General features: G+C 39.2%; 1 protein-coding gene across 8 annotated transcripts in view; it reads left to right on the top strand.

Moving 5' to 3' along the window:
- Positions 1–16,246, top strand: part of si:ch211-272n13.3 (ankyrin repeat domain-containing protein 26) — a 64,630-nt gene that overhangs the window by 45,691 nt on the left and 2,693 nt on the right. For 6 of the 8 annotated variants that reach the window (XM_042334802.1, XM_042334799.1, XM_042334803.1 and 3 more), the window contains 5 exons: positions 1,309–1,421; positions 2,061–2,205; positions 3,775–4,065; positions 5,419–5,654; positions 11,522–11,783. In XM_042334802.1, coding sequence (XP_042190736.1) covers positions 1,309–1,421; positions 2,061–2,205; positions 3,775–4,065; positions 5,419–5,654; positions 11,522–11,783 — 1,047 coding nt within the window. Of the gene's footprint in view, positions 1–1,308; positions 1,422–2,060; positions 2,206–3,774; positions 4,066–5,418; positions 5,655–7,421; positions 7,924–11,521; positions 11,784–13,749; positions 13,808–16,246 lie in introns of those variants that run through there. The other 2 variants (XM_042334804.1, XM_042334805.1) reach the window with 2 other exon arrangements.

The raw sequence follows: 16,246 nt of genomic DNA, 5'->3' as shown, positions 1-16,246 counted from the left end.
CAGATTGTCTTGTGCACTCTATGGTGACACCAAAAATAAAACTAAAGAGCAGTCCAGTGAAAACCAAAGCAGTGTGACCAGCTACTTGAGGTGGTCGCTCATCATTTCTGTTAAATTACATCAACCTCAGATTCCTAGTGTAAATTCATGGATATTTTGTATTAATTCAAAATCTTACCTGGGAACCTTCAGTCTGGGTTTTTGGCGTTTCTGCAAGCTGCTATGGGAAAATTCTCTTTCCTCCTTCAATCAAACCTGCAGCTACCAACAGTTATGATTGTATTCTCCAGAGGTTTCAATGTTTATCCTTGCATTGTGAGTGTAGCTAAAAGGAAATTTAACCCACCAAAATTTAATTCCAGTTAAAGTAACAGTATCATTTGTATTTGTACATTGTATTTGTGTCATATTACACAATAGATGTACGAGATAGAAGCTACTGATTGATGACTGATTACTTCATACTTTTTTTAAGTATATTATCTTTTCACAGAATGGCTTAAGAATTTTAGTCAAATATGGGTTCTTGGCTGCATTTATTGGGCATTGCAACCTTAAATGACATTCAAAATAAAGTTGGCATTCCAAAGAATAGATTTACAAACAGAAATTAAGATTGTCTATTCAAAATGTATCATAGAAAATATAATATACATAGGATAACCTTTAACTGGAGATTTGTAACCACTCTTTATTCACCACTCCGCATAACTGTTGTATAATGCAGGATATGAAAAATGTTCGTTTGTTATTATCATTGAGCTGAGGAATCTGCAATTCCTGTTTTAAAGACTAACAGATTATACGCTGTGTAACAGCAATGCCCAGTGATATGGAAAATTGTTTCAATATGTAACATTGAACATTTGGGTATCAGAAATGCATGTCAAGCAACTGCAAGTGATTACTGAGACATTCTGTGTTTGATGTGCCACAATATGCATACTTCTTTATCTTATATATGTAAAAAAAACTGGTTTCAGTCATTATATGTAGATTTTTGGGGGGTAAACCTACAATAGTGTCAGACTCGGTGAACCTCAGGAAATGATGTTCCTGTGTTTGCGCTGACATATGCTGCTGGCACACAAACTTAACAAAAAATAAAGTATCCTTTTCTCTTTCCTTCTACCACAAATTTGAAGTATTACATTGTAAATAACCAATAGCAGAGAACAATTTCAAGCGATTTCATGGTTATTGCCCACTTTATTGGATTACTGCCCGAATAATTACTCAATTAAATGTTTTTCTGAATCAGAGCACATTTTGCAACTTTTGCCAAACAATTAAATCTTCTTTTTAAAGATTGAAAGTGAAAAGAAAAAAGTTAAAAAAATTGCCGAGGGTAAGCGATCAGTGGAAACCAGACTGGATCAAGAAATGAAAAGAAATGCTGAGCTTCAAAAAGAACTAAGCCGGTATGATATTTCGTTCTCTAACAGTTTTAAGATGTGCACAATGTCATTTTGTTAACCAATGCAAGACAGCATTTATTTTAACAACAATGTTCTACTTCACAATAACCAAGTTTTAACCCAGCAAAATCACTTCTGTGTATGCTCTATCTTCAGCAATATCAATTTCAAGACCTTTTTATCTGCTAAAAGACCATTGTTTCCCCCCCCCCACCTGCCCACATCCCACACAATAGTCAAACACACGTGGTGAGAGCTAGAAATATCTGTCTAATGTCTACTGTTTCTGTAGAACTCCATAAGACATTATTTCCCACCAGCAGTTTTTTTTAAAAACGGAGCAGCTCGCTTGATATGAATATATAAATCATTTTTTTAAAAAACACTCATAAAGAAGCAAAAGAGGGATTGCTAGTTTTATAATCTAGGAAACAAAATTAACTCCTAAGATCTTGCAGTACAGTATAGCTTTCTCTCAGTTACTGACTGCTTATTCTCAAGATCTTAAGGACCACAGAGGCAAGTGTCTGCTGCATTCATGCTTCAGACTGGAACTGCTCGTCAAAAAAATACTTAAATTGAATCCAAAAGTTGTTGTTGTAGAGAAATGTCACTGACTCTCTGATTATATTTGCTGTACAGAATGAGAACGCTGTTGAAAGGCACCAAAAAGAAACTGAAGGAGTATGAGAATGGAGGCTTTGTCTCCCAACTCAGCAGTATACGGGGAGAACTGGATCACCGACACTCTGAAACCGAGGTCACTATTAATAAGTTGAAGAGCAAGGTGATGCCACTTTTGCACCTCTGAAAAAATTCATCTGTAGCCTTTGTAGCATGGTCATAAAGAATGCAAATGAGGGATATGTAATATGATGGTTTAATTCCCTGTGGCCTTTAGAACCTCTGCTTGGAGCCATACCAGAATGATGTTGGAAATCTTGTCTATCTGATGCATTAAGGATCATATGTAAAATGACTTTGGGCACTTTGATGTGCTATAGAAGAAAACAAATTTACAGACCATAAGTCCTCACATTTCAAAGTCCTGATGTGTGTTATACCATCAGGAATGGAAAGCACTTCTCCACAGGAAGCAAGGAGAAAATATGATGTGGTTAGTCACTCTGAATTGTTTGTGGTCGAACAGAGGGTCATTGGCAGAAACTCTAGTGCAGGAGGTCTGATTTTTGGTATTATTTGAATGGCCTAAAGCCTGGAAGCATTTTAACTGGAAATATTGGTTAAAAAGATAGGGTATATTTTGTCGAGTATATTTTACATAATTATGGTGAAACATTCAAATCTGTTTAAAATTAGTGATGGTTTTAAAATTCAGACAGTGTGATCAAAGTGATCCCAGCTTGTAGTAATAATGCTTGTTTTCCTATACTAGTGGGGAGACAGCATTTAGTGTACATGTGCATGTAAGTATGGCAGCTCAAATGTCATTCAATCAAACTGCCCTCAGGCTACAGGTAATGCATTCATTTTAAGTCATACTGCAATAAATAGAGGAGGGATAGTAAAGGAAAAAATTGCAAATTATTTTGTTAGGATTTCTGTACTATGGTCAGATTGAAAGGGAATGGATTCTGATTCTCTGAGATGTAATTGTTTCCTTTTTAATTCTAGTACTCGCTCACCACTTATCTTAATTTAGGTTGCCAGCCTGTCTCAGATGGCAGTACTCTTGCCTCTAGAGCAGAAGGTTGTGGGTTCAAGCATTATATTAGTACTTTGAGACTCATAGTCTAGATGGACACTGCAATACAGTGCTGTGGGTGCTCTGCATTTGTCAGAGATACAGTCCTTTGGATGAGACATTAAATCAAGGTCCTATGTGCTTGTTCAGTTGGACGTTAGCACTACTCAAAGAACAATAATCCTCCAGATAAAAATGGTCATTTATTATAGCATGGCTATTTGTATGACATTGCTGTGTGCAAATTGGCTGCCACATTCACCTACAAAATTCATAGGCACTATACTTTATAGTAAATCGTGCAAAGCATTTTGAGACAATCTGATGAGATAGTTTATCGAAAGCAAGGGTTATCATAATGAAAATATTGGTTGTTAATTATATCATTAAAGGCACTTGCAATTCTATGCACATGGGTATTTACACATGGGTATTTAATAGATTCCATAGATCCTTTGTGCACACCCAGATTGATTAAATAATGGATGTCATCTGCCTGTGATCAGTGTAATGACTAACTGCTGCACAACTTAAAATAAGTAACAAAAAAGATAAGTTACACAAAAGCATCAAACTATCAAGTTTTATAACTGGGTAAAAACACATTTTCAAACCCATTTTGTGATGTTAATTTCTCCATACATCTCACAGGTAGATGAATTGTCCCAGCAGCTGGAAGTAGAATATGTCAAGTGTAGACGTTTGGAATCTGCCAGTCAGGAACAGATTGAGCAGGTCGCTTCAATGAGGTCTTTACAGAGGAACCATGATCGACTGGAAAAAAGCAAACAGCATCTAGAGGATGAAGTGGCCAGACTGAAGCGTCAGGTTGAAACCAACGTGATGGATCATAGTCACATGGAACAATACAAGCGGGAAATAGAAGAACACGCGCGTAAGGAAATTAAACAGAAGCTGGAAGAAGTTAACTTATTCTTGCAGGTGGGTTTGGTTTAATATGAGGATTGACAATAGAAATAATCGTGCAGTTATCTTGATTTGACTTTTTATCCTATATTATTCTATGTGAGAATGGTGGAAAGAGGTAGCTTTCTGAGAGGGAACCACAGTGTCGATCAGTGTCTGTCCTTGGTTCCCCCCAGCGGTGGGTGGCCGAGGGAAGCTCTGATTGTCTGTCCTGTTCGTAGTGAACTATGAAACGCTGCCCTCAGTTCTCCTCTCTTTCTGCTCTAACTCTTTTTGTTTCTCTCTCTCCCCATAGGACCCTCTCTCTCAAGTTATCTCTCCCTCAATCGCTCTCTCTACCCCCTCTCTCAAACACTCTCGTACACACTCTTCTCTCATGCATTCTCTCTCAATTACTCTCTCTCGCCTCTTCTCACACTCTCTCACATCCCTTTCACTCTCTCTCCTCTCTATCACACACTCTCTTCCTCTTTCAATTACTCTGTGTCACTCCCCCTCTCTCCCATGCACACACTCTCTATCCCCTCTCAAACTCTCTCTCAATCTCCACCTCTCTGTTTCTTTCTCTCACATTCACTCCCTCCCCCCTCAGCCTCTCTCTCTCCACACTCTCTCAATCACTCTCTCCAGCCTCTCTCACGCAATCTCTCTCTCTCACTCCCCCGTTCTTACCTCTCTCTCACACACTCTCACCTCTCCCACCTCTCTCCCTCTTCTCTCTCCTCTCAATCTCTCTCCCAATCAGTCGCCCGGCAGTCACTATCTGCAGCGGCACAAGTCTGTGGTTGGTAAGAGACACGCTTGCCATCCTGACAGACTACAGAAACCACCGGCATTATTTTCACTCTCCGCGCTGCACCCTCTCAACCACCATCTCCTGGTGAACATGGAAAACATTCACCAGGGAGCGGAAATAGAAATGTTGGAAATGGTCTCTGGCCAGATAAAATAACTGTCCGGGCCAGATGCGGCCCATGGGCCGCCAGTTGAACCACGCTTGGGTAGTTCAATGCTGAGCCGGGATGAAAGGGGAGGTAGCCAACCATAAGCACGGTTGAAGAGGAAAGTCTTCAGTTACTATCTGAAGTCGGGCAAAGAGGAGTAATATGAAATAGAAGATTTCTGATTTGGTGCCATTACAGTTGAGTTGGAGCCTTTCTTTTAATGAGATCATCTAGTTGGACTAATATTTAGAGTAATGTTGACAACATGATAAGGAAAGTTGAGTCATGAAATAATTCTGCCTCTTATTAATGTAATTATCTTATTTCAATATCGTTATAACTAATATAATTTCTGTATAAAAATTAAAGTTTGAAATTAATAAACTTGTTTTGCTAATATATTGTTTCACTCTTACCTGTTCAGACTCAGCAGGCTTCCCAAGAAGCCTTGGAACAACTAAGAGCCACAAATGAAGGTACTGTTAGAAACCAACTAGAGCAGAGAATACGAGACCTGGAATCAGAGCTGACTAGGGTCAGATCTTCACAACAAGATAGCTTGAACCTCAGAGAATCAGCACAGTCAGAAGTTGAGAGGTACAAGGAATTGTACACCGAGGAATTAAAATCGCGGAAATCCCTTGCAGCTAAACTTGATAGGTAAGATTGTAGTATATGATAACTTGAAACGCATTGATGGCTCAGTTGATGAATGCATCATGTAATGTGCACCTGAGCATTTCAGAGCTATTGGCTCTAGGTTTTCAAGTTACTTCACATGGCTCTGGTAAGTTTCACAGTATCTGTCCAGCTAGTCCCACCGATTAGGGTTTGGCCAGCAGGAATTTGCATGTCTGTACTTTCACTCTTATTGATGAGCCAGATTGGTCAAGAATAAACAATGCCTTGGATTGTTGCGGACATGCCCAGCATTATCAGGTATGTTTTCTTTGAACGTTGCATCCCAGGGAGACCTTGGGGAGGGATCAAAATACAGCAGTTTTGCTGCAGATTATGAATTATTGAACATGGCTGGCAGTACGTACACATGCCTGGAAGTGAATTAGGGACAGGGCTTGCTCATCTGTGCTGCTTCGATAGCTTACTTGATGATGATTGCTGCAGTTCATTTTGTAGATAGCACACACTGTATATGAAGAATGGTTGCTTAGATAAGGTACTGGAGTGCTGTAATACAAGTGAAGCTGCATCACATGATGAACCTGAAGCTGCTAAAGAGGACGGGTTAGGGGAGGAAATCGAAGAGGGGAATTGCCCAAAAAAAGCCTCCTGTGCCATTCAAGGTTTTCCATTATACACTAATTCAGTAATCTTTAGTTTGTGTAATTATTTTTCATGGATGCAAATGCTTTATGTGGAGTAACTTATTCTTACTGTTAACTCCTATTCTTGTTCTTTTTTTTCGCATCCCTGTCATAAAGTACAGTTTCCAAGATAAGCAGAACAGAGTATTTTTCGGGGTGGGGGGCAACATTGCTTATGAAAGCTTATGTTGTGGGTGTTGTGCAAATAATATAGTTTAAGATTGCCTGTTTGCAGAAGACAGTCATCTCTCTTGTCTTAAAATTTACCCTGGTACTAGAAATTCCTGCGGTTTCAAAGAAGGAGCTAACTTTTTATCAAGGCAACAACAACAAGATTTGATTTATAGAGCGCCTTTCACGTCGGGAGGACGTCCCAAGGCGCTGGACAATTGGGCACTCTCTTTTGGCTTTTTATGTTAATAGATAATACAAATAGAAGAGATGAAAGTGTAAGTGGCTCTCCAGTAACATTTAAAATCTTCAATAATGGACTGCCCAATTATTTTTAAATATATTTGCTTGGAATAATCTGCTTTAAAACTTGATTTGTTTGTTCCTATCTGAGGGAACCCTGAGAACCACAGTTGTACCTCATTTTTAGCATCGATTCAACATGAACTTGCATTCAAATGTTGCTTTTAGGTCCAACTTTTAGCTAGCTCAGTGGTTAGAGCACTGGCCTCACAAGTCATTCCCGACAGGTCAAAACATTGGGAAAGTTTCTTTACTCCACATACCTGATAATAATTCCTCAACGAAAAAATAATAATAAATTGGTCACTTCAATCCACGACTGTTTGTGGGACACTGCTGTGCACAATTGGCTGCCGCATTTTGCCCACAAATATACAGTCAATTCACTTTACAACATATTCTGTAAAGCGCTTTGAGACATCTAGAAGACATGAAAAAGCGCTGTATTAAATGCAAGGATTATTAACTATAGAAATCATAGATGAGTCATACTGGGATCTGTAGTCTTGATAGATTGGTATTAATGCATTTAGAACACATTTTGTCCTATATTTGTATCCAGATTTATTAGTTGAGTACTGTGCTGTTCTAAGAAGTCCTTTATGCAGATATGCCTTTCTTTTCCCAGTGGACAGAAAGAGTGGAAAAGCAAAGAGGGACAACAGAGACCATAAGAGATGCCATAAACAGAAGCGAAAGGACTGGAGGCAGAGATAAGATCCTAAAAACAAGACAGGGACAATAATGGCATAAAAGGACATAAAGAGAACAGCAGAGATCAGAAGGAGTGATTAGACAAACATCGTAAACAGAAGCAGTGAGATTGGAGGCAGAACACAGAAAAATGAGAGCCATTGAAGATTATTACATGCATTACCTAACCAGATTTCAGTGGAAAGATTAATCTAATCCATGATGGCTAGATCACATTCCCAGCCCACTTCTTTGATATGGCAGACTCCTAACTTCCAAACCATCTGTATCAGAATGTTAATATCAAAATCTGCTCAGAGATGTACCTTTGGTGGGGGGAAAAAAGCAAGTTTATTTCTATTTTAAAAAAACTTTTTCTTTTTTAAAAAAAGTTCCCAAATATGTACCACGAACAAATTTATCTTATCAATAAAAAGGCAAGTTAGGAAAGAGCATGGTACTTAACTGGGATTTTAAAAAAAACTCCTTACAAGTCTCGAGACTTCCTCTATTTTTCCATTCCTCATGTGTAGAAAAAGAATTGAGACAGAATTGAAACTTAATTTTCCAGTGCCTGGGAAATACATCCGATAGCTGTATTATGAATGAGATCTGCAGAATGAAGTATGCCACATATTTGAGCTCTCAAACAGTGATAATGAGAGAAAGCTCTCTCTAACATGATGCTTCATTTTTACAAGAGAGAACACTGAGAGTGAATCAAGTCAAATCTAGTGCCACTGCTTGTTGATGACCTGCATGAAATTACTCAGTTATTTTCAGTGCATGTGAACTGCAATAGATTCAGCAGGTGAGATAACCCTGGATCACTTGCATCCTTCATTTGTCTTTCTGCGGTTCAGAGAGGTCTAGCATTAAGGAGCTGTGTTATTCAGCATTGACGTATTTTTAAAAAATACCAAAGGCAATGAGGACAACATCAAAGAGGAGTCGACGAAAGTCCAAATTTCATGACTTTCTACAATCCAGTTTAAATCAAGTGGTTCACATACAATAGCAATAAAGTAGCATTCTGCTGCCTATTTGTGTCAGTTCCTATCATTGTTTAGTAAATTCTACACAAAAAAAGCTAAGCTTGTAAATGCAAAATTGAAAGTGTAAATAACCTAGAACTTAGATTTCAATTTCGGTATGGTACTGGACTTTTTTTAATGCAACCTATGAATCTGACTTTTATCATAATTTAACTCATCTAAGACTCTGGGATAATGTACATTTACTTTGCGTTAGGATGAAAGCAGGAACATATTCTCTGTTGAGTGCAGAGGAGGATAGGCAGCATGCATATATAGTGGAATCCTGTAGCTCAGTGGTTAGAGCATTCGCCTTGCAAGCAAGACACCTGGGTTCAATTTTAGGCAGGGTGAAACCTTGGGCAAGTTTCCTTACTCCACACGCCTAATAATAATCCCTCCAAAACAATAATAAATTGGTCATTTTCAACCTACGACTGTTTGTGGGACACGGCTGTGTCCCAGAGAGCTTGACAGTGGTAGAGCATGTTGCTGAGAGGGGGGTGACTGTAGGCACGGTCGAATAGGAAGGTCTTCCAGCGCGATCTGAAGATAGGGAAGGAAGGGGCAAGGCAAATGGATAGAGAAAGAGTGTTCCCGAGTTTCAGGGCGTAGTGGCTGAAAGTTCGGTCACCGATGGTGGAACGGAGGGCAGAAGGGACACGCAGAAGGCCAGAGCCAGTTGAGTGGAAGCAGTGGGTTAGGGGTAAGTAGGTCGGAGAGGTAGGGAGGTGCCAGGGCATGAATGGATTTGAAAATGAGTGCGAGGATCTAGAAATCAATCTGTTCACCGATGTGGAGCCAGTTGAGCCTGGCTAGAACTGGTGTGATGGGGATACGGAGTTTAGTACGGGTAAGTTTGCGGGATCAGTTTTTTGGATCTTGTGCACGGTGGAGCTGGGGAGACCGGCAAAGAAGGTATTTGAAAAGTCGAGTCAAGAGGTGATGAACGCATGGACAAGTGCAGCAAGCTGTTAATCCCTCGCAACAGTTCATGGGCATGCCTCAGGCAGACTGATGCTCAGATATTCAAACTGATTTACAGGGTGATCAAAAAAGTCGCGATACCATTACAATGTCTAACAAGTCTTAAAAAAAATGATATTTTTGTTTTTTCTTAGATAATAGGGTAGCTATCACGACTTTTTGGTCATCCTGCAGAATGCCCCATTTGACATAGTGAGCATGCACCATGTGCATATCTAGATTTCATTCCTATTGGGCAAGGCGTCATGAAGTGTCATTTCATCTCAGCTGCTTGAGTTATGCATTCGGCATCCATTGACAGTAGAACATTATCAAGACAAAAAATATCTTGAGTCAGTGCAATTAAATTTTATTTTGAAATGCATATGTGTTAGAAAATCTACATGTCCAATAGACATTTAAATGTTCAATCAGAACCAAAATCAACGAACATTGTCTTGGTTCATTCATTATATAACATACAAAAAAATTGACATAGATGTTTGCAAACTCAATGAACTTGCCTTTTGAAAAGTGGCACGATTTGAAGTCCGTGCCTATAATATAATCCTTGCATTTGATATAGTGCCTTATCACGCCATTAGCGTCTCAAAACCTTTCACGGATTTTACTTTAAACTGTAATGACTGTGTATTTATGCAAATATGGTCTAATGAAGTACTCACTTTCCATCAAAATGAAAGTTTAACAGCTCACTTATCCCTTGAGGTTGATAGATTTAATCCTTGGGCGCCTCTTTCATTTCAAACATCCCCTCTGCAACTAGTTGTTCCATTAATCTCAAATTATTTGAAGGTGCACAACTTCCTGTCCAATAATTGTGTTGGTTACATCCAAAAAGGAATAGCTACTGTTGGCCAAGTTCATGTAGGAATGCAGACAAAGGTAAAACCACTTATAGGTTTGCATATTCACAGGAACATGTCAACTCAGGGAATAAGCTCTCCCTGGCACCAATGGCATAATGGTAAACTCTTCGCACATTGTTCCTAAGGAGCTGCCATTGCAATGTGAACAACTCCCACTCCCAGAGCAGTCAAAAGACCCAGTAGGGTGACTGGTACAATCATGTGATCTATTGTATGGAACCCATTCCTCGCAGCTGCTGGAACATGCTATATCCAAAATTTGATATTTTCGAGCTGCTTTCACACTCCATTGACTGATGATACATGTATTGAATGCCTTGTTTCTTCGGATGGTACATCTGTTGAAATGTACAATACATTTATAGGCAATAATGCTTACTTTCTCATATTTACAGGAATTTCTTAAGGCTAATTCTATTTTGCTAGTTGTCTTATTCATGAGTTAGTAATATTAACAATCTCATGTTTATTTAGAGGAACAGGGGCACACTAATACTTTTTATTTCAATAATTAATATGCTGCTATCTGCATGCTGGACTTCATCAGGTTTTTTAAATATTTCGCTGTCTTAAGGATACTGGCTTAAAAGTTTCTTCTAAGTCAAAGCTAAGTATTGAACAAATTAAGTTTAGGGAAGATTACTTTTTCACAACTGGTATCCGACAAATTGCCTTTGTTTTAAACGCACTTCTACACAGCCACTGTAATTCAGCCTGTCAATGTACCTCATTTCCAAGAGCAGCCCAAAGTCTTGTGGTACGTGGATATTGGTGTAGATACAACCTACCTAGTGGAATTGTATCTCATCGAAATCACTGACTTCTAACAACAAAATATAAAATGCCCACTTAGACAGCTAGCAATCAACTACATGTTGAATGGAGCAATTAAGCCTGTGAACACTTTTCACACTTATTTTAAAAGTACCTAAATAAAACCCATAGTTTATGGCGTTTTAACAACACTGTTCACGTTTACACCTCAGATTGGCTGCCTTGCCCTAATCACGATTACACTATGTCGAGCTTCACATGGAGAAAATATCCATGGGATCCTCTTCTGACATTTGAAGTTATCCAGTGTTTAAGGGGCATTGTCACCAGCAATTTTATCATTTGATATCTTCTTTATTTCTCTTCTATAGAGCAAATGAAAGGCTGTCAGAAGCCAATACGAAGCTGCTTAATGAACGCCAGCGTAGTAAATCCTTGATTGCCAGCAGCATTATGAATGGAAGCTTGACAGCGACTCCTGCACTGGACATGGGTCAACTCCAGAGCGCAATGGCTAATATTGGCAATAATATGGGAACATTTAATAGAAACTTTAGCATTGGAGGTAACTTCCCAAGTCCAGTGGTAGATGGAATGTCTTCTACCAACAGAGTGGAGTCTTACTTGACTAAGGTCAGCTATTATAATTTTTTTTCTTGTTCTCTATATTGGAATTTCTTCCTAAAAGCTGTTATTTACCGGCTCAAAGTAAGTTGGTATGTGCCTACTTTGTGTCTTATTTATATCTGTGAGTTTACATTTATGTTTTCAGTAACTTGGCAGAAACTACATCCGTCACTTCTTCAGAAATTAAATCTTGTTCCTTAATTCTTGTTAAACTTCACAACAATTGAAGGTTTTTTTTAAAAAAAGGTTTACATAATGATTTTTTTAAAAAAATCAGTGAAATGATTTTAATTATATTATTTACAACAAACCAAGCATTTGGATGCACTAGATGTGTTGATCTATTTTTCACATTCTTTTGTAACTATGCCATTTACATGTACCTCAGGCACTGGCAGCATCAGCCTCCATGGCTGCACACTCAACCTCACTAAGCCAGTCAGGAACCTGGGTGTCTTGTTTGACCCTGAACTGCCCTTTCTCCCCCATATCCGCGCCATGACCGGCACTGCCTACCACCATCTCCGCAACATTGCCAGACTCCGCCACTGCCTCACCCCTAAGGCTGCCGAAACCCTCACCCATGCATTCGTCACCTCAAGGCTTGATTACGGGAACTCCCTCTTCATCGGCCTTCCCAGCTCTTCCCTTCACAAGCTGCAGATCATCCAAAACTCCGCAGCTCGTGCACTCTCACGGACCAGGCTCCGTGACTCCATCACTCCCACCCTCGCCCGACTCCACTGGCTCCCCATCCCCCAAAGGATCGAGTTCAATATCCTCGTCCTCACCTTTAAGGCCATCCATGGCCTTGCCCCCTTCTATCTCTCTGACCTGCTGACTCCCTACCAACCTGCCCACTCCCTCCGTTCATCAGGCTCCAGCCTGCTCCATGTCTCCCGCCCTACTATGTCTCCCGCCCTACCATCGGTGGCCCGGCTTTCAGCCTGTCTGCCCCCACACTCTGGAACTCCATCCCACGGTCCTGTTGCCTCACTTCCTCCCTTACATCCTTCAAGGCCGGTCTCAAGAACCTTTTCTTCAACCGTGCCTTTGGTCTCCCTCCCACCTCTGCTTTCCCTCACCCCTACACCACCCCTGCCCCATACTTGGGCCCCGACATCTGACTGTTCAGTGCTTTGGGACGTCCTCCCGATGTGAAAGGCGCTCTATAAATGTAATTTTGTTGTTGTATGATCACCTTGATTTGCTACAGATTCCGTCTTAAAGCTTTCAGTACTTGCATGTGTACTTTCAATTGTCTTGATACACTCATGGTCTTAAGGTGGGTCCTTGTCAGCAGGNTTTTTTTGTAAATGTAATTCAGCATTAAAGTAACATTTACTCATCTCGTCTATGTTATATTGAAATATATGATTGGAATGATGGTCACCTTCATTTTCATTTGAAATTATGTGTTTTTTTAACATTTTAATCTTAAACGTCTGATTAGTAAATGTATTGGTTGTATAAACTGATTGTAAACTCACAACCTTAATTTCTTCAAGTGAGATTGGATTTTTTTTGTTTTACAGAAGCTCCTTTTTGAAGAATAAAAAGTAGTTTTCTAGGGCCTAAAAAAAACATACCATCAGAAATGGTGTAACTTAATATATATACACATGCTTCCTTGAATGCTGCACTTACAGTTCACAGTGAAAAGTCAAATAAGCTTTTAAGTTAAACATGTCTTGGAAATCCTAGTGCCAGTTGGAGTCTGGGGAGGGAAGGGCGAGGGGATGTGGGGAAGAGGAGAGGACATAATGTTGAACTTTCGACAACATTTTTGAAAACTACAAAACATTACCTTTGAATCCGTCAGTTTAACTTTCAACTTGATGATTGCTCCTGAATTACGTTAAATTCCTTTCTCCCTTTAAATCTTAACTTGCTTCCACCCAGAATGAGTTTTTTTTAATAAAAAGGATTGACTATCCCGTGCACTCACAGCTCTCGTTTCTCACTCCTCCAGCTCCTCACTCAAAACTCTGTTTCTCACCTATCTTCTGTGCAGCAAGATGCATAACAAGGTCTGTAGTTATGTGTTGGTTTGCTGACCCAAAATCATTGTGGCTGAATTAGGGTCACCTTTGTTCACTGTCTACATCTGTCCAATCTGGTATCTTGGTGGTGGTGTAAGATCTATTCATATCATGAACATCTGCATGTACAAAAGCACATTGTATTTCGCTGTTTCGATGTTAAATCAAAATTGAAGAATAACATTTTGGGGTGAAATTCCTTTTGCCGCTAAGTGTAAAGGCTTTGTGTGTTTATAATGGGATTTTCCTGATATAAAGATAGTGCTAAATACACTACATTAATGGAAAACGAGTTTGATGCCTTTTATGTTTTCCATTGGATGATCCAGGCCATTTTCTTCAAACAGCCCAGGCTGTTTCCAAAAATTCTGCATCTTTTTGGCATTGTATGGTATGTTTCAAGGCAAGTTTGCATGTACTGCCAACCTTCAGTAAATTCATATCAAACTATTTCCAGTTACTAATGATACAGAGATTTTAACACTTGAAGTTTATGTTTAGGAGATTCTGATAAATAGCAGTTGAGTTTGAGATACCAAGCTAATTTTATGTATCACTCTGTCATTTAAGATTTGAGACTTTTTAAAGAAGATTATATGAGATTATGCAAAACATTTGGAAGATTTATGATAACATCTCTTTCACAGCTGTCCTGAATCTTGCAAAGCCTCTTATCTGAAGATATCGAGAAGAAAATAAATCGACATCATTTTTATGTTTGAATCTGCTTCTAACTCGTACAGAATTGAGAAGTCAGGCCATTTTTAAATCTTTTTTTCATTTGCTTTTACATATGCATCAATAATCAAACCTAATACAGTTATATCAGTGATAGGTTGGTAACAGCAGTGAGCTTTGCATCCATTGACAGACTATGAAGGTCGATGTAGGGCTTTGGGGATTTTTCTCTTCCTGTGTGTCCATCAGCATATATCACAGCTTAGAAGCTGCTTATTTATGCCACTTTTTTCCTACCAACTAAAGAAGCATTTTGTTATTCTGAATGCATTTTAAGTGAGATAATATTGCCTTATATGCCACAAAATGGCTTTATACTTAATACTGTTTAATATATTTAATGTCTGCCCTATTTTTGCCCCTCTCCAAATCAAATTGGTGTGACACTATGATGAATTATTGAGTCTATCACTGTCCTGTTGACAGGCTGTGAAGGGGAGAATAGCAGCAGGCGGGTAGCAAGTCACAGAGTTGTATTTGGATCGCGCTGACTGCCAGTACCTGGAAAGTGGCAAAACTGCAAGGATAAAAAAAAATGTGCTTCTCGGCTGCAAATCAGATTGTAAATGTATATTTTGGAATAATTGCATTACATTACTAGATTGTTAATTGTAGAATATTACAGTAACCAAGAATTATACCACCTGCAATGTTCATTAGGGAATACCAATCGCACAAGATTTCAGATTAGAAAAATTATTTTGCCCATTTGATCTCATCCTTCAGAATACCCACCCCACCATGTTTCGTCACAGTATTGAGTTTTTTTTCTCTAAAAATGAGCTCACTGGCCTAGCCTTTCTTGGTAACCTGTTCTAGTTGATAATTACCCTCTTGGTAAAGAAATATTTCTTGGTATCTGTCCTGAAATTGCTTTTGCTAACCTGAACTTGTGTTCTGGGGTATCTGTATTGTAATGTTCATGATTTACATTATCAATCCCAATTAAAGTCTTGTATACCCCTAGATGTCACCCTCCGAGCCATTCCCTCTCAAATTTGAAGAGCGCTAACTTGTCTAATTGTTCATAGGTCATTCCTCTTAAACTGGGATCATCTTCCTATGTACTGCCTCTGGGACTTGGACATCCCCCTTACATAACAGTGACTTGAATGGGATATAGTGCTCTATGTGCAGCCTAACTAGAGCACTGTACAGTTTTGAGTATGATTTATGAGAATCTGAACTCCAGTGAGGCAAGATAGCTCAACATTTTTTTTTCTTTTTGTCTATTGCTGCTTCACACTGTTTTGACATTGTTGAATGATCTTTTTCAGCTTCCCCTTGTGGCAAGTTGTATCCCATTCACGGAGCACTTGCTACTCTTGTATGCAGTGCAGTTGACCATTTTTCAAAGCCCTGCAGCACAAAACAGCATGATTTGCAATAAACCACAATGTCACTTAGGAGTCAGAAGAACAGTTTGAGGTCTTGCATCAGTTGAGTGCTGACACTACCAAGTTCTTTGTTGTAAGCAGTTGGCTAGTGACTAGTATATTTTAGATCCCTGGTTTGGGAAATAGAAACGTATCTGTGATGCAGTAGAGGGTGCTTCTGAGCATGGTGGTGGGGGAGAGTAATGGGAACTTAGATGTACAACTCTGGGTGCGACACATAATGGGTAGAATTGCATAGAATTATATAGCATGGTATGGAAATGGGTCATTTGGCCAAATTTGTCCATGTGTG

Source organism: Callorhinchus milii, unplaced genomic scaffold (genome assembly GCF_018977255.1).
Source record: "Callorhinchus milii isolate IMCB2004 unplaced genomic scaffold, IMCB_Cmil_1.0 Scaffold5, whole genome shotgun sequence".
NCBI classification, from domain to species: Eukaryota; Metazoa; Chordata; class Chondrichthyes; order Chimaeriformes; family Callorhinchidae; genus Callorhinchus; species Callorhinchus milii.
This window is presented reverse-complemented; position numbering and strand designations above follow the sequence as displayed.